The 24,347-nt window shown below is 46.8% G+C and overlaps 1 protein-coding gene across 3 annotated transcripts in view; it reads left to right on the top strand.

Moving 5' to 3' along the window:
• Window positions 1-23,599, top strand: part of RAI14 (retinoic acid induced 14) — a 137,920-nt gene extending 114,321 nt beyond the window's left edge. For 2 of the 3 annotated variants that reach the window (XM_080679146.1, XM_080679145.1), the window contains 13 exons: window positions 921-978; window positions 1,689-1,759; window positions 4,277-4,383; window positions 5,016-5,194; window positions 5,429-5,457; window positions 6,748-6,834; window positions 8,182-8,268; window positions 11,389-11,446; window positions 14,198-14,316; window positions 15,015-16,550; window positions 17,849-17,998; window positions 21,066-21,131; window positions 21,713-23,599. In XM_080679146.1, the coding sequence (XP_080535272.1) occupies window positions 921-978; window positions 1,689-1,759; window positions 4,277-4,383; window positions 5,016-5,194; window positions 5,429-5,457; window positions 6,748-6,834; window positions 8,182-8,268; window positions 11,389-11,446; window positions 14,198-14,316; window positions 15,015-16,550; window positions 17,849-17,998; window positions 21,066-21,131; window positions 21,713-21,790 (2,625 nt within the window). In that variant the 3' untranslated portion in view covers window positions 21,791-23,599. The remainder of the gene's footprint in view (window positions 1-920; window positions 979-1,688; window positions 1,760-4,276; window positions 4,384-5,015; window positions 5,195-5,428; window positions 5,458-6,747; window positions 6,835-8,181; window positions 8,269-11,388; window positions 11,447-14,197; window positions 14,317-15,014; window positions 16,551-17,848; window positions 17,999-21,065; window positions 21,132-21,712) is intronic. The other variant, XM_080679147.1, reaches the window with a different exon arrangement.
• The last annotated feature ends 748 nt before the right edge of the window (window positions 23,600-24,347 follow it).

Below are 24,347 nucleotides of genomic sequence, written 5' to 3'. Positions count from 1 at the left end.
CAGCAAGCCTCGCGCTCAGAGATGCCCTCTGTTGGGTACACAGGCTCCAGCTCAGCCTGTCTGGGTTCCAGTCCTGGCTCTGCCGCTCACTGTGACCCCAACAGATTTGTACCTCCGTTTCCTCATCTGAAAATGGGGCTGAATGATAGTATCCAACGAGGGTTGTTAGGGGCCTTACAACCATTCTTCGAACAATGCCTGGCACATAACAGCTAATACGTATACACTACTTTTGTTGTCATCGTTCAGTTATGCGCTTGGGAGTCATTAGATTCTGGGTGTGGATGAGATGGTGGAGGGAGAGAGCTTAGGAAGCGAGCACTGAGGGAGGAGGAGTGGCCAGAGCAGTGGGAGGAAAACCGGGATTGGATGGGCCAGGCAGGGCTCTAGGAGAGAAGAGTGCTGGCGAAGAGGGAGTGGACTGCAGGTGAGAGGCTGGTCAGAGGACAAAAATGTTCATTGTCCTAGGAAGCGCGAGGGTTGTTGGTGACTTTGACTAGGACGTTTCTGTGGGCCGGACTGCAGGTCCAGTAATGCATGGCAGGTGAGGCAGCGTGGATTGTGTGTGGGCAGGTCTTAAGAAGAAGTGGGTTTTGTTCAGGGGACAGAGCATTAGGGCAGGAAATGGGTGGGGGGATGATAGCATCAAGATGAGAAATTCTAGCGCCTGTGTGTAAGCTGGTGGGGATGATCCAGGAGGAATGCGGTGATGGGGAAGGGACAGGAGGGGGTGGCTGTGTCGTGAATACTTGGAGATGAGTGTCCCTCCCCATAAGAAACTATAGGACCCTGGAGCTTGGCAGGTGGGACCCATTCGTGTTTACACTCTTCCCAATAAGTCCCATCATGCTTTGCAGGAAAAAGATGAGCTGCGTAGAACTGAACTCCATTACGTGGATTTGCTTATTTTTGTCTTACAGTCGAAATGCCCAGCCGAAAACATTGACAGCTCTGGGAAAACAGCTTTACATTACGCAGGTAACTTCCATTCCTTGTTTGTCTTCTGCCGTAGGACATACTAACTCTGCCTTTTCCCGATGCAAGCCATTACACTGACCGTGTTAGAGTATTCCTGGGGCTGTTTTCCGTCATCGTCCCTAGACATCCCCGCTTTATTCAGTTCGCAGAGTGTGTAGAGTTACCCCGGAATAAATCTAGAATTCACCCATTGCCCACCAAGCAACCAAAAAGAATGGTTTTAATTATATTTTAATTAACTTAAGGTGTGTTGTTTTTTTTTTTTTAAACTAAGGGGTATTCCTAAACATTCGTAGATTTCAAGTAATGTGTGATACGGATTTTTTACTTGGTATTCATTAATAACATCAATCCATTTATCAACATTTTGTTTTACTAACTGTCTTGCAGCTTCAAGTGACAAAATGTTGACCCTGAACTCTGGGATGGTTAGATTTGCAGGCTTCTTTTAGGGCTAGTTATGGGAAAGCCAGATCCAATGTTTGCCTCCAGGCAACTGGCAGTCGCTGGCTTTGGGGCCGGCTCACACCGAAATTAAACGGTAACTGAAAACATCTCTTATTGTTCCTTCCTGGCGCCATTTCTCTCCGATGCAGCCAGAGTGAATGGAGGCAAGCTGGCTAGACCCCCACCTCTTCCGGGGGGCGGGGGGGGTGCCCAGGCTGGGGGAGTGGCTTTGTGATCGGCTTGTGTTTGTTCCCCCTCCTCAGCGGCGCAGGGCTGCCTTCAAGCTGTGCAGGTTCTTTGCGAGCACAAGAGCCCCGTGAACCTCAAGGATTTGGTAAGTGCCAGGCGGCCACGCGGGGTGGAGGTGGACTGGGGCACTGTGGGTGCTTCTGAGGGCCACTGGCACTTTACAGAACTACGTGTTTGGCGAATTCTATGGCTTTTCAACCTAACTCTTCTTCTGCATAATGGATATAAGTATTATCCCCCATTGGTCCCTAAGTCATACATAAAACAGTTTTAAAAATTGATTTTAGAGAGAGAAGGAGGAAGGGGGGGAGAGAGAAAGAGAGAGAGAGAGGGAGAGAGAGAGAGAGAGAGAGAGAGAGAGAGAGAGAGAGAACAGGAACGTTGATCAGCTGCCTCCCGCATGCACCCCTTTTGGGGATCGAATCCGCAACCTGAGCATGTGCCCTGACTGGGAATTAAACCTGTGACCTTTCAGTGTCTGGGACAATGCTCCAACCAACGGGGCCACACTGGCCAGGGCTAAATCAAACATTTTCTGCGTGCACTTCCCATATATGCATATTTGTATTTAAGGATATATATGTGGTCTCCCATCAACTTAAATATTAATAAGACGCAGTTTCTTGATTTTTAAAACAAGTCTAAGGCGGAGTTTTATTCTTTTCTTTTGGTGCCCATGCATCACTGGGTACTGCTGGTCAGGGTTTCCCAGCTGTGAAGACCACTTCTAGCCGATTCTAACCCTCCCGGGCTATTGGGAGAACCAATTGGCATGCCTGTTGCTCCTGCTGACAGGGTTCCATTTCCTGCGGCTGCATGGGAATTGATATATGCACACTTACACCTCATGGAGATATTGTGACGTGAGCATGTGGAATCTGTACATACTTTACTCTCCCTGAATTTCAGTACTTTATAACCAGAAAGTATTATAACTGCTCAGAGATAATTTTTTAGAACTGTGTCTGAAATTCTACTTTAAAAGGAAACTTAATCCTTAAGCAGCCATCGTATTATAAGAAATCCCCATGTTAAGATAACTGGCGCTATTGTAACTTACCTTTCTCCTTTGCCTACTTGAAAACATCTACCTTGAACAGGATGCTTGACTGCATTTGTAGGGAATGTTCAAGAGGCAGAATGCCGGGGTTCTTGTTCCGGCATTAAGAAGGGTTCAGCAATCTGGAGAAAGGCTGTGTGTAACTTAAGAGTCCAGAGACGAAAGGTAATTTTGAAAGGCATTGGGGGTCAGAGGAGCCTGGCTGAAGAACCCAAGTTCTTGTCTCAGGACCCCTTGCTTTTTATTAACACAATTCATCCTAAGGCAAGGTGGAGATACACACTTCAAAGGGTAGGGTTTCGTGCAGAAACATTGTAGGATTGGGGAATTGCCTGTGGCTGTTCAGGTGTTTGGCAACAGGAGGCAATAACATGTAGATTAAGATGCCCTGAGCTGTCTCGCAGCAAACAATCCATTTATTGCATCCTTTTCAGGTTTGGGGAAATGCCTTTAGCCATTCCAGTAGCGATAACATATGTGACTCAGCCCTTGTTGAGTCCCCAAGTTCCATCAACCTTTTGATGAAACTCTTACAATTATGACATGCTGGAATTGGCTTCCGGCAGCAGAATGAAAACATCTCTTGTGATCTGTGTCATTTGAATAGGGCCCCTTCACTCTAGGATTATGGAAATAGTTGCCTATATATTCTTCTAGTATTTTTCCATTTGCTTTATATTGCCATGCTTAAATTCTTAATGTATATGTATATGAGTTGGGGATCTAACTTTCTTTTTAGGAATTGCCATTTGTCATATGGTAGCATATTGAGCCAATCGTTCCTTCCATCCGCCTCTTTCTCTAGTCCTGTGTCAGTGATGGACAGACTCTTACCTTAGGTTATGTTTTGATACCTGGGAAGGTTATGGAAGAGGATGCCTTCCAAGGACATAGTAGTGGCATGGGGCCCAGGTAGTTCATGCGGAGAGGCTGCTGGTGGGCAGCGGGACCTCCAGCTGCCTTGTGAAGCAAGTCCTTCATTTCTCCAGAACCATCTCTGAGCAAATCCGGGATCTGTATGTGCCTGGAGCCTCAACATAATCTGTGTTCCACTCTCTCTCTCTCTGAGTGGTGGCCCAGGGAACAAGCGACTCAGGAGGCAGAGGCTCCGAGGAAAAGCTGAGTGAAATCCCGTGAGAAAAGTTGTGCCAAGATGTAGGGGCCCCACTGGAGCACAGATTATCACGGGGGGTCAGCCATAAGACCAACAGGACAATTCAGGACTAAATGTAGAAAGAAAAGGACCTTTGCAATTCTAGCATTGGTGTCAGCGTTAAACATCTTAATCTGGTCCGGCCGGGGTGGTTCAGTAGTTGATCATCGACCTATGAACCTGGAGGTCATGGTTCAATTCCTGGTCAAGGCACTTGGCCGGGTTGTGGGCTCGATCCCCAGTGTGGGGCGTGCAGGAGGCAACCGATCAGTGATTCTCTCTCATCATTGATGTTTCTCTCTCTCTCTCTCTCCCTCTCCCTTCCTCTCTGAAATCAATAAAAATATATTTTAAAGAAATAAAAATCGTACTCTGAATTTGTCTCCTAGGATGGGAATATACCCCTGCTACTTGCAGTGCAAAATGGCCACAGTGAGGTCTGTCGCTTTCTTCTGGATCATGGAGCGGATGTAAATTCCAGGGACAAAAATGGAAGGTACCACGGAATGAGAAACCACGTGATTTCAGGGATACACACATTTTGAGAGTCTTTTAAAATATCAGAGCAGTATTTTGGACCATTTGTTAGGAAATGGTTTTTAACTTCGCTTTTTTATTTTCTGCCTTAAAAATCAAGAATCTGTTTTGACTTAAAAATTTTTTTTCCCAAATCTCTGGGAACATCATTGAATGTGTGATGAGATTATTAAGTAGTAAAGTAATAAGCCATTCCTTATGCCTTTTCATGCAAAATTAAAGTAAACATACTGGTTTCTTTTAAAAAATAATCCTAACAATGTATAGGTAATTTGAAATGCTTGAGGTGAAAAAAACGATGAGATTTGTGCCAGTCCTATTAAATTCCATCATATTTAGAAGATTTTGTTTAGAAGATTATGTCTGTATTATTTGGCCTAATATGGCGTAATGATTTGAATGAATCTGAGGTTTTAATAAACAGCTTACCTAATTTTACCTTGATAGCAGGCCATTTTGAATTCCCTAGAAGATGAAGTAGAACAGTTTTGACGGCACTGAATCTCCTTTTCCCTCTTTGTAAGGCACGTGAAATGATTTCCCAGCCATCAGATCTAACTAGTACTAACTTGGTGTTTGCCTTTTCTTTAGAACTGCTCTGATGGTGGCCTGTGAGATCAGCAGCTCTAATGTCGTGGAGGCCTTACTTAAAAAGGGTGCAGACCTAACCCTTGTAGATTCGCTCGGACACAATGCCTTACATTATTCCAAACTCTCAGAAAATGCAGGAATTCAAAGCCTTCTGTTATCAAAAATCTCTCAGGATGCTGGTATGTGAAAGAAAATAGCCGGTGTTGTTTTAAGTGTGTCCACTTCATTTTCCCCAAAGGATAAAGGAATTTGTGCAATCTGATATCTTTTCTTATTCTTTTAAACATATTCTTGAAGAAGAATGAAGTATTAAGTATTGTGTGTATTGTGTGTATCCCCACACCCACTCAAAGTGGATATGAGTTATTATGATTCTTATAGTTCTTTTTTCCCCCCCACTTTTTCCTCTATAGATTTAAAGACACCAACAAAACCAAAGCAGGTATTTATCTTTGGGAGAGGGAAATTTTTTCTTTTTCATCTTTGCTTGTGAGAATTCGAAAAATGTTCCGATTAAACCACTCTGTGGTCCTAGGAAAGTCATAAAGACTCTGTTGAAAATATTTAAGGAGTGATATATCTTTAGCATAAATGATTCATCGTTATAAGGTGGTAAATATTTTCTAAATGGTTTACCCTATTTCCAAAGCTTGTCACTTTAAACCTGCTGCTTATATATGTATCTTTTTCTGAAATGTACTAATATTTCCTATTGTTGTGAAAATGTTTGATGTGGTTTAAGCTCAGGATGAATAACAATATTTTAAATATTTGGGATATCATATGGATTATAGACCCACATCCTTGGCAAAGTTAGATAGTTAATGAAAATCAGAGGTTTAGCTTTTCCTTTTAATTGGGGCTGCTTCAAAATGTCATTCATGTCATACCGAAATGGAGACATTTGCCCTGATATTTTGGAGTTTTTTCTAAAAGCATAGCCACTATTGTTTTCTTTATTATTTTTTTAATATATTTTATTAATTTTTTACAGAGAGGAAGGGAGAGGGATAGAGAGTTAGAAACATCGATGAGAGAGAAACATCGATCAGCTGCCTCCTGCACACCCCCTACTGGGTATGTGCCCACAACCAAGGTACATGCCCTTGACCGGAATCGAACCTGGGACCCTTCAGTCTGCAGGCCAACACACTGTCCACTGAGCCAAACCAGTTAGGGCTGTTTCCTTTATTATTAACGAGATGTATCTTGGGCTATTTATTTACACATCAGAGTTTTTGAAAAAATTATAAACACAAAACTCAGTACTGAATGTGTTACGCACTAACTGTGTTACTTATTTATCCAGAACCTTTAGAGATGAGGTTCTCCCTTGCCCCCGTGTTTACATTCTTCGAGGAAAGGAATGGCAGCAATGCGGAGTGGGGGAAATACTGCCGCTCTGCGTTAAGATGAAAGCTAGACTGTGACTGTATCCTGGGTTCTAAACGGTGGCCCACAACTCCTCGTCCTCCACTTGCCCAGTTTTCCACACCACCGTCAGCTGATTTTGTCTTGTGTTTTTTATTTTCTTGCTGTTAAAGCATGGGCTGCCGAGAGAAAGCTGTGAGCATGCACACCCCTGACTTTCGTGTGGGTAGATTTCTGGTCTTGATCCCGTGAGAAATGCATGAACTGTGGAGGTGTTTCTCCTTGTTTGATGAAGCTATGTGCTCAGACTTTACTAACCTCACTAACCCGCCTCCATTCTCTGGCCTGTGACAACTTTCAGCATGACCAAGTGTCTAAAATAAGCTCAGAAAGAAGTGGAACTCCAAAAAAACGCAAAGCTCCACCACCTCCTATCAGTCCTGCCCAGGTAAACACCACGCAGCCCGCGGGGCACACGCACCAGCAGAGGCGCCGTCTTGTCGTTCTGGGTGTCCGCCCAAAAGCGTGTTTTAGGGTTGAGCCTTAAGAGCGCTGGGAAGATTGTTCTATACAAACTGTGGTCTGGAGGATTGTGATGATTAGAATGGAAATAAGGTTGATTCTCATTTCAAAATGGAAGAGCTGAGCCGTATCTATTTTTTTTTTTTAATATATTTTATTGATATTTCACAGAGAGGAAGGGAGAGGGATAGAGAGTTAGAAACATCGATGAGAGAGAAACATCGACCAGCTGCCTCCTGCACACCTCCCACTGGGGATGTGCCCGCAACCAAGGTACATGCCCTTGACCGGAATCGAACCCGGGACCTTTCAGTCTGCAGGCCGACGCTCTATCCACTGAGCCAAACTGGTTTCGGCCGTATCTATTTTTTTAAAATATACTTGTATTGATTTTAGAGAGGGAGGGAGGAGGGGAGATAGAAATATCAGTGATGAGAGAAACATCGATCGGCTGCCTCCTGCACACCCCCTACGGGGGATCGAGTCCGCAGCCTGGGCATGTGCCCTAACCAGAATCGAACCGGAACCTCTGGTTCATCGGTCAATGCTCAACCACTGAGCCACACTGGCCAGGCGAACAGTATCTTTTTTTAAGCCACAAGGAAATTTCTCAACGTCTTTATGACGGAGACTTTTTCCTTAAGTTGACGAGTTCGGTTCCTTGGGGCCCTCAAGCCCTAGTGTGAAGGGCAGGAGAACGGGTAGCTGGTGAGGCAGTTGGTTAAAAATGAATTTCAGTTGGTTTCTGAAAACACTGTTAAAATATATTTGCCTTTCTAATTACATTTAAGGTTGGCTTAAAAGCAGCTTTCGTGCCTGCTTATATTGACTACTGCAGCATAGAGGAGGCAGCGCAGATAGATGTCTTTGAAATGGCAATAAAAACAGGCTGGGGTTGGTTATTAAAAGAATCCTAGGCCATAAAAAGAATAATCCATATTCACAGAGTTGAGAGCGATATCGCATCCGATAAGTCATTTTAACTGTATTAGCATATTCACTAGTAATATTCTCAACCTGCAATGTAAGTTTTATCGATTGTTAAAGTTGATTCTAGTAAATACAGGAGCAAAGCCGTTGAGCTGTGTCCTGCAAACTTTCAGAAAGTATTTGAGGTTTCTGAATCGCCCTGAGGATGTGTTACCCCCAGAATCACTGGGCCTGAGGAGAATTACTGTCCGATTGGTTTGCATTGCTGAAATGCGTTGACGCTGGCGGAGAAAAGGCTTTGAAGAAGCCTTCTTCACCGGTGGTTTTCGTTTTCTCTTTCCAGTTGAGTGATGTGTCTTCCCCAAGGTCGATAACTTCGACACCAATTTCGGGAAAGGAATCAGCATTTTTCGCTGAACCACCCTTCAAGGTATTCCGTTCCTGTGTTCAATTTGGCTACTGAATTGTATGAAACATCGCAGGTTTGGTTTAAGTTATACGACACTGGGCAAAACCGAATATATTTCTCAGTGATTGGTTTACAAACTTCGCATCCCGAAGCACCCTTGATGATTTTCCTGGCGTGGACTCCATACCAAAAGAATAGGATGAATAAATTGCATACATTAGCTTATAATTAATTTCTTCATTTAATGAAAAGGGACAGAGGTCAAGCTTACCTGACACCCAGTCTTCTTACTGACCTGAGCTGATACAGTGCCAATCAAAGGAAAAATTATGTTGCTCTCTGACGTCTTACTGAGAAGTAACTGTATATTTTAAATTAAACTGTTTTCCTGACTATAACAGTAACATGTATTTATTTTAGAAAAACTTAAAAAATCCAGTAGGTTTTATTCCACCTGGTGCTGTAGACTTGTGGTTGGAAATTATTTTTAGGAATGCGAGGGTATTTAATATCTACTTACCTAATAATCACTAGGAAATTACACTTGGGAAGAAAGTAAAGTTTCTGTTCTTTTTTAAAAAAATATAGTTTATTGATTTTTTTTTACAGAGAGGAAGGGAGAGGGAGAGAGAGTTAGAAACATCGATGAGAGAGAAACATCGATCAGCTGCCTCCTGCACACCCCCTACTGGGGATGTGCCCGCAACCAAGGTACATGCCCTTGACCGGAATTGAACTTGGAACCCTTCAGTCCGCAGGCCGACGCTCTAGCCACTGAGCCAAACCGGTTAGGGTGAAAGGAAAGTTTCTTAATGTTAAAATGACATTTCAGTGGTTTAATTATATTTTTATTTCCCCCATCTAAGAGTTACTAAAGATAAATTTTCTTTTAACTTGGAAGCACTTGGATCTGAAAAAGATTCTATCAACCCATCATTCCCCTCACTTTAACTAGATTTTACTAATAAACTCTTAAGATGAATATATATGCAAGGCAAGGCAAGGAAGTTAAACTCTTATAGTTAATACCCTAATATCTTCTCATATGCTATGGCTTCAAGGAGGCCATAATAGCACAAGTTGTTATTTTCTGAAATAGAGTGTATACAGACCTTTAAAAAACATAAGAAGATAAAAAGTGACCCCAGTTAGAATGGCTAAAATTTAAAGAGATTAAAAATACCAACTGTTGGTGACGCCGAAGGGGAATTAGAGCTCTAGTGCTCTTGGTGGAAATGTCAAAGGGTACAACTACTTTGGAAAAATGTTTGACACAGTTTTTCTTAAAGTTCAACGTATGATCTCGCCATCCACTCATAGATGTTTACCGATTAAAATGTATGCCTCAAAAAATCTGACGCACTAATGTTTACAGCAGCCTTATTTGAGTATCCCCAAACTAGAAACAATCCAGATGCCCTTCAAGAAGTGGATGGATAAAGAGAATTCCATTTATCCATGTAACGGAATATTACATGGCCATAAAAAAGAACGGAGTGCTGGCCAAGCAGTATTCTAGATGACTCTGGAAGTCATCATGCTGGATGGAAGAGGCCAAACACAAATTCATACCCTGTGGCATTTCATTTATAAGAAACCTAGAAAAATGCCAAAAGGGGAGTGGTGGGTGCCTGGGAATGGGATGGGCAGGGACTGGCTGTGGCGAGGCAAGAGGAAGCTTTTATTATTTATTTATTTGTTTGTTTATTTATTTAATTTATATATATATTTTTTTTAAGAGGAAGCTTTTAGAGGTGATGGGGTATTCTGTATCTTGATTGTAGTGGTGGCTCCATGGGTGTATATCTGTCAGAACTCCTCATATTACTGGATGCACTTTACTGTAGGTTAACTAGTTGGAAAATAAAAACAGGCATACAGCCCTAACCGGTTTGGCTCAGTGGATGGAGCGTCGACCTGTGGACTGAAAGGTCCCAGGTTCGATTCCGGTCAAGGGCATGTACCTTGGTTGCGGGCACATCCCCATTAGGAGGTGTGCAGGAGGCAGCTGATCGATGTTTCTCTCTCATCGATGTTTCTAACTCTCTATCCTTCTCTCTTTCTCTCTGTAAAAAATCAATAAAATATATTTTTAAAAAAACACAAAAAAACCCCAACAGGCATACATTTTTTCAAGTGAAAAGACAGCTTTCAGTAACATCAGCTCTTGCCCAGAGTAAGCCACGACATTTTTAGCATTTTGGCTTTTACAGAAGTTCCTTTGCTGAAAAATTCTCCCGTCTCGTGGCTGTGGCTCACGTAGATGAAACATGGTCATTTCTGGCCAGTCGCTGTACTTTGTTTTGAAATGACACTCTGACTTTGAAGTTACAAGAACATTTGCAATATATTAACAGATATTCAGGTACATAGGTTTAAAGGAAATCTTCCGGGGATTGATTGTCGGTCCAAGAACATAAGAATTTTTATTTTGTGATAAAATTACCTTTATCTTCTCTGATGGGTTTTTACTAACATTTCTATTAGAAATATTAATAATAACATATTAATAGCAGTTAACGTATAAAATGATAAAGCTAAAAAGTACTTCTCATGTATTTTAATCAGTATTTCCCAGATAGGTAAAACTTCCACTTGACTTCGTTATGAAAGTACCAATTCACATTTTAGGATCTTAAAAGTGACTATCATCTTAGAAGATATTAGTATTATACTTACTAAATGAAATTTCTGGAAAATGTTTTGAGAAATTCTGGAACTTCTAATGTTTTAGCAGTTACACTTAAGATCATTATCGCTTCTATTCACTTACATTTTAAAATAGCTTCTTTTCTGCTGGGCTGGTGTTGCTCAGTGGTTGAATGTAGACTTATGAACCAGAAGGTCACAGTTCAATCCCAGTCAGGGCACATGCCCAGGTTGTGAGCTCGATCCCAGTAGCGGGTGGACAGAAAGCAGCCGATCAGTGATTCTCTCTCATCACTGCTCTTTCTTTCTCTCCCTCTCCCTTCCTCTCTGAAATCAATACCAACATATTTAAATATATACTAGTATACCTTCTTTTCTTGAGATGTTCTACCTGTTTTTCTAGTAAGATAACACCAGGGAGGAAATTTTGCTTGATTCCTCTGCGGGACGTTACAATCAGGAATATCCTTGTAAGTCATCCTTGTGTTCTAGCAGGCCGAGATCAGCTCCATACGGGAAAACAAAGACCGACTGAGTGACAGCACTACAGGTAAGCTGGAAGGCACCTGCTTCTGTCCTTTTGACTCGTCTCTGTTCCGTGAGAGCAGAGGCCAAGCAGGGCTCCTCTGTGTGGGGAGGCCAGAGAACCCCAGTGTGCCCCCCGCCCCCACCCACCCCCCAGACCTGCCAGTGCCCCACGGCACCTTCACCTGGACTTTAAGGCGTCTCGGAGCCTGGATGTGAAAAAATGGATCTCTGTTGTCATTTGTCCCAAACAAAGTTTTAGCACTGCCTTCGAGTATGAACATAGACCATAACCTAAGGGGTGTAAGCGGCCCGGTGACTTTGACCCCAAGGGCTTCCGCAGGTGGCGTCCTCTCCCCTTGCTCGTGTTAAGCTGCCTTGAAATGGCATTTGCAGTCTCTCTGCTAGAAATCGTGGCCGTCACTAGACCTGCTGCCAGATCTTGTTACTCGCTCTGTTACAAAGTAAGTTCTTCAAGTACTGTAGCTGCCCATTCTGTGTTGCGTGCTGAAACGGTTGCTTTGAGATGAGGTCCGTGGGCTGCAAGCTGGCAGCTCTCCTTGAAGCTGAGCAAGCAGGTGGCTTCCTGAAGGGAGAGCCAGCCGAGCACCCGGCGTCTGCCACCCCTAACTCGCTACGTGGGGTTTTCAGTTGGCACACGCAGACCAGTGCTAATGACATCACACAGTCAGATTGTCTCCACCGAGTCAGGGCTTAGTTCATGGTGTTGAGTCCGTCCTGCGGGTTTGCCCTCTAAGAATGTAGGATAGGACCTTTAGAATCAGTTTAATTAAAATACAGATTACTTCAAAGGTCCGTTTCTGCTCCAGTATTCCGTTTCTTAGTCGTAGCATTTCATGGGTTTGGAGCCTTAGCTTACAGAGGAGAAATATTGGCCCTGGATGGTACGGCTCCCTCAGATGGTTGAGCATCGTCCCGTGCGCCAAAGGGTCGCTCGCTGGTTCCATTCCTGGTCGGGACACTTGCCTGGTTTCGGGCTCGATCCCCAGCAGGGGGTGTGCACGAGGCAGCCGGTTGATGTTTCTCTCTCACATTAATGTTTATTTCTTTCTCTCAAATCAATTAAAAAACATGTACAATTTATAAATATTAACTTTCTTATTCCCAGTAGAGACCGATGTTAACATTGCTGCAGCAGTTGTTACATTGGACACTTTAAAACTCACCCATTGTATCTTGGAAGGGATTTCTGTTGCTTGGAATCACAGTCCTGCTCCCAATCCCGATTCATTCCGTGCTCACGTGACTGCACGTCCTAAAGCCGCAGCTTGCGCACTGGACGTCAGAAGTAAGCGTATCTAGGAAGAAACGTCATTTTGTACCTCTTCAAACGAAGAGAAAGGCTTTTGTCTTTGCATTAGATGGCTGTGAACATTTTTAAATAACAGGAAACAGTTTAGATCAGTGCTATTCCCATCAGCCTATAAACTGTTGCCAGTGCACAATAAATACAAGGAATCCGCACCAGAAGGTCATCAGCGACACCACTGGGCATACTGTTTTGTCCGGCCGACATTCTTTTCGCAAGAAGACTTTCCAGATGAAGACAGCAGTACATCGAATTATATTCTGGACCAAGTTCTTGGCCTCCATCAGTGAGCACGTTGAATAGCATTGCTTTAGATCAGCCTTGGGCAAACTACGGCCCGCGGGCCGGATCCGGCTGTTCTATCCGGTTCTCTTGCTCTCCCCTCCGCTCCTTTACTTTGAATTTATATTAGTTCACACAAACACTCCATCCACGCTTTTGTTCCGGCCCTCCGGTCCAGTTTAAGAACCCATGGTGGCCCTCGAGTCAAAACGTTTGCCCACCCCTGCTTTAGGTGCTGTTTCCGCGTGACGATCAGTAGGGTATCTACAAGCTGTGGTTTACCCACCGTGTTTACTGCGGATTTAGAGAGGACCGTATCATGCTACAGTGGCCAGCAGATACTTTGTGGAGGAGGCAGGGTTTGACATGGCTCTCCTGAAGGGTGCCTAAGAGTTATCTAACCAAAGGGATGTTGCAAGGGCAGTGGTATGGATGCAGAGTTAAAGAAGCAGCCTTGTGCTGAGAATATAGAGGGTCTGATGGGAACCTTGAATCGGAGGAGTATGGGATACCAGAGGAAGAAATCATGAGTCGTAAATCTGAAACAGGAGATTCGGGCCAGATCGTAGAGGTCCTAATGTAGATAAAGGGATTCAAAGATGTGGAGCGGGAGCAATTAAAACACTTGGACCCGAAGGAACGGCCCGATCAAAGCATATTTTAGGGAGATTAGTCTTGACGGTGGTATGCAGGCTACATTTTTACCAGGGCGAGGGGAGAGAGAGAGATTTATTGGAAGCTGTTTGCACAGTTTCACAGTAGCTGATAAAGTCTGAACCTGTGTCATGGTGGTGGGGTTAAGAAGTGAGCCAGCTTCCAGAGGTCTTTCTAAAAGGGTTCACGGAAATGGGGCTCCTTAAGCACGGGAGGGACAGAAAGCGGCCACGCCATGCTTAATCCAGTGAACGGGAAAATGTCTGATCAAATCCATCAACCTGCAGGCGAGGTTCTGTGCATCCAGGCATCTAGGCTTGTGGTGGAAATACCCAGGAAGGAAGCCCCAGGACCGGGAACTGCCGTTTACTTACCCCGCTGATGGGGGCTCTCATGCTCAGGCAGGACTGGGAAGAACAACTGGATTGGGCAGAAAGGGAGTTGGTTGGAGGTCACAGAAATGACGGTTTCATTTTTAAACATTCGTTTCCATTGCCTCTCTCTTCCCAGGCGCTGATAGCTTATTGGATATCAGTTCGGAAGCTGACCAACCAGATATTCTTGCCCTATTACAAGCAAAAGTTGCATCTCTAACTTTACACAATAAGGAATTACAAGATAAGTTGCAGGTAGGTAGATCGATGGCCACTGCAGACTATTCTGTTGGGTTAAGATACTGGGTTTTTCAGGGTTAGTCAGATGATATTTTATCTTAAACATCTACGTTCGTTTCTTCTTTTTAAATAACGTTAGCCTTAAGCATTTTCTAGTTCCAGGTTATTTCTTTCTTGAAAGAATTATTCATTAGCCCTATTTCTGTGAGTTTCTAACTTGGTAAATTACATATAATTCTATACATAGTATGATATATAATATGACAAACTATATATATAGATAAGTGGAAAGGTATGTGATTAGCCCTTCATTTAGTAAAGTCGATCACTTAGCAGATTTAAGAAGTAACTGTACTAAGCCCACTCATTGCCCATTTCAGCATAAATAATATGAGAAATAAAAAAATATATATATGAGAAATAAAGGGAAGTTTTGAGTCAGAGGCTTTGCAGCCAAAGCGAATCCACTGTTTTTAAAGTGGCGCTAAAAAACCTGTCCGAATGGAGCACAGAGGAGGCTCAGTGTCGGTAATCTGACTCCCGGGTCTCGGGTGACCTCTTTTCACGAGGCCAGAGTCCACCCGCAAAACGGTCCCGCTGCTCGCCCATACATAGGTTGCGGGTGTGTACTCTCCCTCCAGGCGCTTGCTCACCTAACCGCACCGTGGGTGCCATTTCATTATTCTTGCTTTTTTTTTTTTTTTTTTTTTAAGGCCAAAACCCCCAAAGAGGCAGAAGCGGACCTGAGCTTTGACTCTTTCCATTCCACTCACACTGACTTGGCCCCGACTCTCGGGAAACCTCGGGAACCCTCTCCCCCCAACTCCAGATCGTCCCCCCCGGCCTTTGCACATTCCCTGAGTCAACCCGCAGTCGACGGCGATGTCCGAATTCAGCAGCTACAGGAGGTGCTGCAGGACTTGCAGCGGAGGCTGGAGCGCTCCGAGGCAGAGAGGCAGCAGCTGCAGGCCGAGCTCCAGGCCCGGAGGCCAGAGCCCGTGCGCTTGAACGACACCGAGGTTTCCGAGAACGGCTCCGACCTCAGCCAGAAACTTAAGGAAACGCAGAGCAAGTACGAGGAGGCGATGAAAGAAGTCCTGAGCGTGCAGAAGCAGATGAAGCTGGGCCTCGTGGCGCCCGAGAGCGTGGATTCTTACTCACACCTCCGGGGGCTGAGGGTCACCGAGGAGGAGATGCGGGCGCTGAAGCAGGATCTCCAGGACGCACTGGAAGAAAGTGAGAGGAACAAGGAGAAAGTGAGAGAGTTAGAGGAGAAACTGGGGGAGAGGGAGCAGGGGGTGGGGAACCAGCCGCCTGTGGAAGAGTACGAGGAAATGAAAAGTTCCTATTGCTCTGTCATTGAGAATGTGAATAAGGAGAAAGCGTTTTTGCTCGAGAGATACCAGGAGGCCCAGGAAGAAATCTCGCAGCTGAAAGATACTCTGAAAAGTCAGATGACACAGGAGCCGGGCGATGACGCCGGGGACATGAAAGAGGCCATGAACCGGATGATCGATGAGCTCAACAAGCAGGTGAGCGAGCTGTCCCAGCTGTACAAGGAGGCGCAGGCCGAGCTGGAGGACTACCGCAAGAGGAAGTCTCTGGAGGACGTCTCAGCCGAGTATGTCCAGAGAGCGGAGCATGAGAAGCTGATGCAGGCGGCCAGGCTGTCCAGGGTGCAGGCGGAGGAGGCGCTGTCCGAGATGAAGTCCCAGTATGCCAAGGTGCTGAACGAGCTGACTCAGCTCAAGCAGCTGGCCGATGCCCAGAAGGAGAACTCCGTGTCCATCACAGAACACTTGCAGGTGATCACCACGCTGCGGACGGCCGCCAAGGAGATGGAGGGCAGACTCGGCGGTCTCCAGGAGCTCCTTGCCAGCAGGGAAGTGGAGGTGGCCAAACTGGAGAAGCAGCTGGTGGACGAGAAGGCAGCGCTGGCCGAGGCCATGGTGCCCAGGCCCGACTACGAAAAGCTCCAGGCGTCCCTGGAGAGCGAAGTGAGCGTGTTGGCCTCGAAATTGAAGGATGCCGTGAAAGAGAAAGAGAAGGCCCAGTCCGAGGCTGCCCAGCTTAGAAGTGAGGCCTCCCAGCTGAAGAGGGAAAAGGAAACTCTTCAGACTCTCTTGAGGTCCAAAGAGCAAGAAGCCGGTGAACTTCTGCAGAAACTGCAGCGTGCGCAGGAGGAGCTGGCGGAGCTGCGGCGGCACTCGGAGAGCTCGTCCAGGCTGGAGGAGGACAAGGACAGGAAGGTGGGTGAGGGCCCTTGCTCTTGAGCTTCTAGCTAGTGAGCCCTGGGACCTTCTGTCGTCCACGTGTTTGCCATCTGTTCACACTAACTTGTTGCGAATGCTCAGAGGCTCGGCCCACAAATCCTTCTGTCCCCAAAGCCACATTAGGGTAGTTAGTAGGTTAGACATTTATTTAAAAGAACGACGCTTCCCTTATCTTAGAGCATTTTCGCATATGTGGTGCATAATTTTTCTTGAGAAATGATTTTACAGAAGCTCTGCCAAGAGTCAGGGCTCAGAAGTAACCCCACAAACTGAAAAGCACTTGTGACCGATCTTGAACTGGAACGCTTGGAATCCAGACAGATTCCTCTGTCGTATGGAACCCAAATACTTCCAGACTTAATCCCGCTTCCCTAAGCACCATGGGCTTTCCCGAGTCAGTATAAAAATTGCCTTTCCTGGCTCTCATTTTCACAGGTGTATGGGAGGGGAGGGGGGGAAGGATGTGGGGTGCGGGTGATGAGAGATGGGCTGGGTGTGGCCTGAGGAAGAGGGGGTGAGGAGGATGGTTCTGTGCTGAATCTGCTCTGCCTGCCAGTCCCCTGGGTCCCAGGCTCTGAGTGGCCTGGACTAGAGCACTAGTGATCATTTATTCCTTGATGATGATGGATGCTTCCAGAGAGCTTTCAAAGCCAAGGGGGCAGGAAGGAGGGACGGGGAGGGGGGTTGTGTTTACTTTAAAACAAGATGTCCAGAGATAGCAGAGTTTCTATAATGTATTCCTAATGGCCCATGCCAGGAAATAAAGAATGCCTAAAATCCTATTTCTGTTAAGAAAAAACAAGAAAGGGAAATCAATGTTCCTATAGTGTTTGTTATCTTTATGCGTCAAAACACAGTATTTAATTGGGGGCCCTTATCCTATATAATAAAAGGCTAATAGGCAAATTGTCCCCTCTACTGGGAGTTTGACCAGGGGTTGGGGCCGGCCGGCCAACTGCCTGTGGCCCCTTCCCCTGGCCAGCCAACCGCCCACATCCCCTCCCCGGGCCTGGCTGGCCGGACCCCACCTGTGCATGAATTCGTGCACCGAGCCTCTAGTTTGAATATAATGGCCTTAGAAGGCTTCGTGGGATTGTCTGATTTTGTTACGTGTTTCATTTTAGGGGTTTTCTTTGAAATGTATAAAAGGAATTGTTCCAAAGTCTCAAGTCCTGGAGGCTAACAGAGGCTGTGTTCAAGGCTTAGGAATACCTGGAATTTTGCTTCTGCGGGCACATTCTTGCCTGCTGGTAATAGTTTTCCTTTTTCACTAGATCAACGAGATGTCCAAGGAAGTCACCAAGCTGAAGGAGGCCCTGAACAGCCTCTCGCAGCTGTCCTACTCGGCCAGCTCCTCCAAGAGGCAGAGCCAGCAGCTGGACGGGCTGCAGCAGCAGGTCAAGCAGCTCCAGACCCAGCTGACTGTGAGTGGGCTCGTCCCGCCTGGTGGGGTGGAGGGTGAGGCGGACTGCAGGCCTCCTCCGCTGGGAGGGCAGGTGGGCGTGGCCGGGGTCCCAGCCTAAAGGAGTGTACTTCAGGGAGCAACTCACTGGTGCCCTCTTTGGTGAGGGCAAAAGAAGGAACGGGTCAAGTTTCCATTTATTATCTGTAGTGAGTTGGGGGGATGTATCTCTGAGGAGGAGGAATCGGCAGGACAGTGGAGTATGCGTATTCTTCCATCCACCAGCTTTTCGCCCCTTCTCCATTTTCCTGCAACAGTCATAACCGTCTCGGACAGTGGCACGCACTTTTTCTTGCTAGGGGCCAGGATCTCTGGTAGTTGCATTATCTACAGGTCTGAAGCTGTTTCTTGGCCCCGCCCCTTTCTCCCCCGGAAAGCCCTCTCATATCTGGATTAGTTTCCTATGACTATTTCCTATGACAGAGCAGCACACACTTGGTTTAAAACAACACACACTTATTATCTTAAAGTTCTGGAGGTCATCAGTCTTGCTGGACTAAAGTCAGGATGTCAGCAGGGCTGGTTCCCGCTGGAGGCTCTAGGGGAGATCCATTTCCTTACCTTTCCCAGCTTTTAGAGGTCACGTGAATTCCTTGGCGCATAGCCCATGCTGCCATCTTCAAAGGACAGCACGTCAACCCGTGGTCCTGTCCTCCCATCTCCTCCTTCCACCTTTAACCTTGCTCTCTCTTTTAAGGACCCTTGTGATTGCACGTAAGGTGCACACAAATCATCCGGATACCCTTTCTCTCCGTCCCACCATCCCTAGTCACACCGTAAGGTCCCGTTACCGTGTCGGGAACAGGCTCTGGGATTAGGACATGGACATCTTCGGAGGGTCTTTATTTAGTTACCACACTATCAGTGAAGGTTTTGGTTGACAGGGTATGTATTTTCCGTGTGAAACTGAGGCTTAGTCTGTCCTGGGCCATCTCTAGTCCACTTACTAAGGGGACCTGGCTTTTAGGATTTCTTCAGGGCAGAGCCGATACTGGCGAGTTCAGGTTTCTGCCATCCTGACGCTGGCTGGCCACCGAGGCCCACACCAGCTGTTCTGTGCCCCCAGCGCTAGCACTGGAGGGACAATCAGGGGAGAAGAAGATGCTCCCCACTGTGTGCTGCAGGTCATTTTTCGGAGAGAGTGGTGATCACATACGTGTGGAGGAAGTGCTAATGGTTTCTGCAGTCATTCTTACACTTTCTCAACATGTGTTTAAGGAGTTCTTCTGTGTCAGTATTGTCCAAGGTACTGATGGTATAAAAATGAATAAGGCCGAAACCGGTTTGGCTCAGTGGATGGAGTGTCGGCCTGCGGACTGAAGGGTCCCGGGTTCGATTCCGGGCAAGGGCATGTACCTTGGTTGCGGGCACATCCCCAGTGGGAGGTGTGCAGGAGGCAGCTGATCGATGTTTCTCTCTCATTGATGTTTCTAGCTCTCTATCCCTCTCCCTTCCTCTCTGTAAAATATCAATAAAATATATTTTAAAAAAATGAATAAGACACAGCCCCTGCCCTCACAATTGGTATGTAATATGGCTTGCCATGTTCCTGATGTGGTAAGCATGCATCGATAGAGAGACGCCCATCATGCTGAGGGCAGGAGAAATGGATGCTTACCCAGCCTGGGTGAGTCTCGAATAGCTTCCTGCAGAAGGTGGTGCTCCTGCTGAGTCTCGAAGGGACGAGTAGGAGGCAGCAAGGACTGAGATGTGGCATTTGGTGGCCCTGGGTAGCCTTGGCGAGAACACTTCCAGGGGCATGGCAGCCAGATCTGCGCTGCCTGCTGGAAAAGTGAGGGAGTAGTGAGGTGTTCGATGGGGCTGAAGAATCCCAGTGGGAGGTGGGGAAGCCTGAGGGAGGTTTTCTAGAAGGACAGGAGGTGGTGGTCAGAGGGTGGGATGCTCTCGGTTGAGTTTCAGAGGCAGTGACAGAGGCAGGGCCATGCCCATGAGAGTGAGTGGCTGGAAGGAGGAGGAGCCAGTCACCGAAACTGAAGTGGAGGAACTGGGAGGCCGGGTGTTAAGTGGCTCCTCCATGCAGATGTTGCAGTCAACCCACTGCTGACAGAAGCCGGGGTGGAACGGAAGGCAGGAACCAGAGAGAGCTATGAATGATTGCGTGGAGGCGACCAAAAGGTGGGAGGATGCAGCAGAGAGATGCCAAGCACACCTGCTGATGGTCTGAAGTCAAAGGGCTGAGGTTTAAGGTTCTCCTTGAGTAGGAAGGACACATGTCAGCAATATAGGAAGGAGATGACAAGGAGTATTGGGAGACTTCTGCAGATTTTTGAAGTGACCCATCTATGGCAGTCTCCGTTTTCATCGTGAAGCAGGAGGAAGGGCCTCTTTTTAGAAGGGCTAAGAGCTAAGTGAGGATCCTGGAAGTAGGCGCCGAGAGGAATTGGAACGATCGCTCCATAAGGAGACGTAGAAGCATTAGCAGCTCTGCCGAGGGGCCCTGGAGAGCGATGCCACACTCCTCGGTGCCCAGCAGCTCAGTCAGTGTGCTTCCCGGGGAGTATGTGGTACCAGCTACCGAGCGGGCGGTAGTAGCTCCCTTTGAAAGAATCTATTTTTTAAATTAAAATAATATTTGGTCACTGTAGAAAAGTTGGAAAATGTAGAAAACTCTGAAAAAGTTCCCCAAAATAAATTGCTAATAATTCAACCACTCAGAGATGATTACTTTCTGCATTTGATATATTTCCTTGCACTATTGACCTTGTGTGAATGTATCTGTATATTTGCATAAATTATATATATGTCTGTGTGCATATATATATGTATATGCAACAAATTTGGGATTATAATAACTACTTCTTAAATGAATTTTCTCCTAGAGTTGACATACAAAGACATAAAAATAGGTTTTTTTCCCCCCTGAGAATATTGGCAAGTATTCAGAAACACACAAGCCAGTGAGCTCACAACAACTTAAAAGCGTTCTGTGTGAGCACTGGATGGAGGGAGTCACTTGGGGAGCGTCTGGCCACAGCTCCCTGTAACCAAGTAAAATGATCTCTTCCTAGGAGTGCAAGAAGCAACACCAGGAGGTCATATCGGTTTACAGGATGCACCTTCTGTATGCTGTGCAGGTATGGTAACGCCTGCGAAGGCTCCGGATGTCTTAAAGAAATACTGCAGTCCACGTTGCCCCAAGTCCCATCTTCAAACCGGTAGAATGAATGAGAGTTCCAGGAGGATCCTGTACCTTGGAAAGCTTGCAAATGCCTTTTGCTTGGTTTTGGACTTTGTGTCGGGAACCCTGTCCTAACTACAGAGAGCAACCTGGGCGTTTCTGGAGAAATAAGGAGGACGTAGTTGCTGTCCCCCATCCGCCAGCTGCCCACCCTCAGGATCAGGAGCCCGGGCTTGATGTTCGAGGCTTGCCGATATTTTCACTGTTGGTGGTTTGGCTTGCTGGGTTCATCTTTGCTACCGAGACCCCAGAAACCTTTTGCTGGGGCTCTGTTAGTCTCAGCCTCGTCATCCTCCAGGGGTTCAAGAGCAGGGCCCTCCCAGACTCAGTTCCCTAGAGAAATGTGGGAATGGCTAGGGATAACATTCTTTGGGGAGATCAGGGGCCCAGGGCTTCATCCCAGCCAGCCATCTCATTCCCTCAGCGAGACAGACCTTCACTGAGGTGCCAATGACTGTCTTCTGTTTGACCTTCTAGGGCCAGATGGATGAAGATGTCCAGAAAGTACTGAAGCAGATCCTTACCATGTGTAAGACGCAGGCCCAGAAGAAGTAGAGTGGGTTCCTCGGCGGGACGCTGCCCCTCGCTGTCCATCTTGGGGTTGGATCGGAGTTGTTGGCGACCACTGCCCTTGTTCTCGTTCGTGGTGCGCACCGTGACCTAGCCTAGCTTCTTCCCCCCCCAAGTCTGCTTTCTGAGGACTGGCCCGGGAGAAGACTGTCCCCTCAGAACTGCGGAGAGACTGAACAGCAGCAGAGGTGAAAGGCGCCATCATCGCTTCTGATTCCCGCGCTGGGGCCGGCCTGGCCCTGGTGCTGGGTCCCGGGCACCATCCTGCGTGCCTGACCAGCTGTGGGGTTCCGTCCCCCCTGAGCGATAGGTGGACACCTCCGCGCAGTAAATGCCGCCTGGGTTCCTCCACGCTGGCTGCCCTTCAGCGCAGGGGAGCCCCCCCTTTGCCTCTGGTTTCCAATCCGCAAACATGGTTTGACGTCGAACCAAATTAGTGCTGGTTACGCGGGGCCCGCCGGGGCCCCGTGGCCTATGTCCTGTGGATCTGAAAACTCTCATTCCATCTTCCCCCCCATCTGCCTTAGGTAGCTCGTCCCCGGCTGGCCAGTCTGAATGGGATGAGCACCGTTAACTAAAACGTGAAGCTTAGGAACAAAAGCAAAAACTGCCCTTAAAACGTGTTTAAGGAACTCGTTGACGTTTTGCAAATCCTCTATGCAAACTTGCCTTCTGCCGTTGTCCGCGAAGCTCAGGAAATCCAAACATGCGTGTTTCGACGAGGGACAGTAAACTGCGTGTTTACAGCCAAAAGAAATGCCTCATCGTTCTTAACCTCAATTTTTTAAAAGTGTTTTTTGTTTTTCTCTCTACAATATTTTTATTGGCTCTTAAAGATGTTCTCCTATCGAAACCCCTCGAGTAAGGGACCTTCCCATTAGACTATATTAACAAAATATTTTTTAGGTAACCATGCGTAAGGCTTTTTAGAAATAGGACTTTTTTCCTCAAAGTTTTCAGCGATAGCAAAAGGTAGTTATATATTCCAACCTCGGTGTGAGCTGCCAGACCCCTCGGAACGGGAGCGCGTTTCTTAAGAGAGTGAACCCCCCTTGTGCCCAGCGAATGCTTTCGAACGCCCCGGCTCTGCCAGCGCCCAGAAGGGGTCTCTGGAAGAACTGTTCGTCGCAGCCCGTGTGTCAACTTCGAGACAGAAACCCCGCTATGGTAAACATCAGGGTGCTTAGCAAAGGTCTTTGGGGTGGTGGGGGAAATACGTCTGTTCCCTTTCTATACTTTCAGGTTAAAAAAAAAAAAAATGTTTCTAACTTGCTTGCAACGTCCCTGCCAGCACGGCTCTTCCTGGGGGATGTAAACAGAAAACAGAAATCTGCCAAGTGTGTGATTCCAAGTGCAGGCCTGCTCGGACGGGGCCCGGACGCTGGCTGCTGGATGCCGACCAATGACAGCAAAGCAGAAAGGCCTTTCCAGCTCCCTGTTCCTTTTCCTACGTTGTTTATAGCTAAGCAGTTTCGAAAATGCTGCAAAGCCATGTGGGAGGACTTTCCGCCCCAGCCCTTAAGGAAACACAGAACACCACACCGCCCCCCCCCCCCCCGCACCCCCCCCCCCCCCCCCCCCCCCCCCCCCCCCCCCCCGCACAGAATGCTGCAGAGAGTGAGGCTTGAGAGACTGGGATGCTTGAGAAGCGCAGCCTTCTATCGCGCCTCAGGACGCCTATTTATTACAAGTACTCTGGTTAAATATTGGAACGACGTACGCCGTAGGTTAGCACTCTGCCTTTGTAATGTACTGAAGGTATGACGGAAATAAACTTTTGCTCCGTTTTGCATCTCTGCTGTTGCTTTTCGTGGCTCCTCCCAACCCTGAGCTCCCGTCTCCACAGGCAACAGCGGTTTCCGTGTGATCTGAGACGTTCCGCGTCTGAGTGTACGCGGAGGCATGTACTTGACTTTCCCCTTTAAATGAAGAAGCATACTTTACACCCTCTTCTGGACGTTAGTTTTTCCACTTAAAAAAATCTTGGAGACTGTTCTCTGCCAGTGCACACATCTCATGCTTTTAAACCAGGAGTGGGGAACCTTTTTCGCCAAGGGCCATCCTATATAATAAAAGCATAGTATGCAAATTGTCCCCTTGACCCGGAGGTCGTCCAGGAGTTTGACCATGGGGCGGGGCCAGCCAGGGTGGGGGAGGGAGGGAGTACCTGGCTGGCAGCCGGCAGCTGCTAGGGGCCCTTCCAGTGCACAAATTTCATGCACTGGGCCTCTAGTTTGGAATATTTTTATAACAACATGTGAGGGCCATACGAAATGCTCAACTTAAAAATTGGCCTGCTGTATTTGGTCAAACATTTAGTTACCTCACCCCTAAGCCCTTGGCAGGGCCAGACCAAATGATCTCCCAGGCCTTACACAGCCCGTGGGCTGGACGTTCCCCACCCCTGCTGAACTATTGCAAAATATGTCATAGTATGATTGTGCTATATTTTATTTAACTAGTTCCTCATCGATGGGCATTTAATCTGCTTCCAGTGCTTTACAGCCCTGACAACGATGAGATGACTGTCCTATCTGTAGAC

Source organism: Plecotus auritus, assembly GCF_963455305.1.
Source record: "Plecotus auritus genome assembly, chromosome: 7".
Taxonomy (NCBI): Eukaryota; Metazoa; Chordata; class Mammalia; order Chiroptera; family Vespertilionidae; genus Plecotus; species Plecotus auritus.
This window is presented reverse-complemented; position numbering and strand designations above follow the sequence as displayed.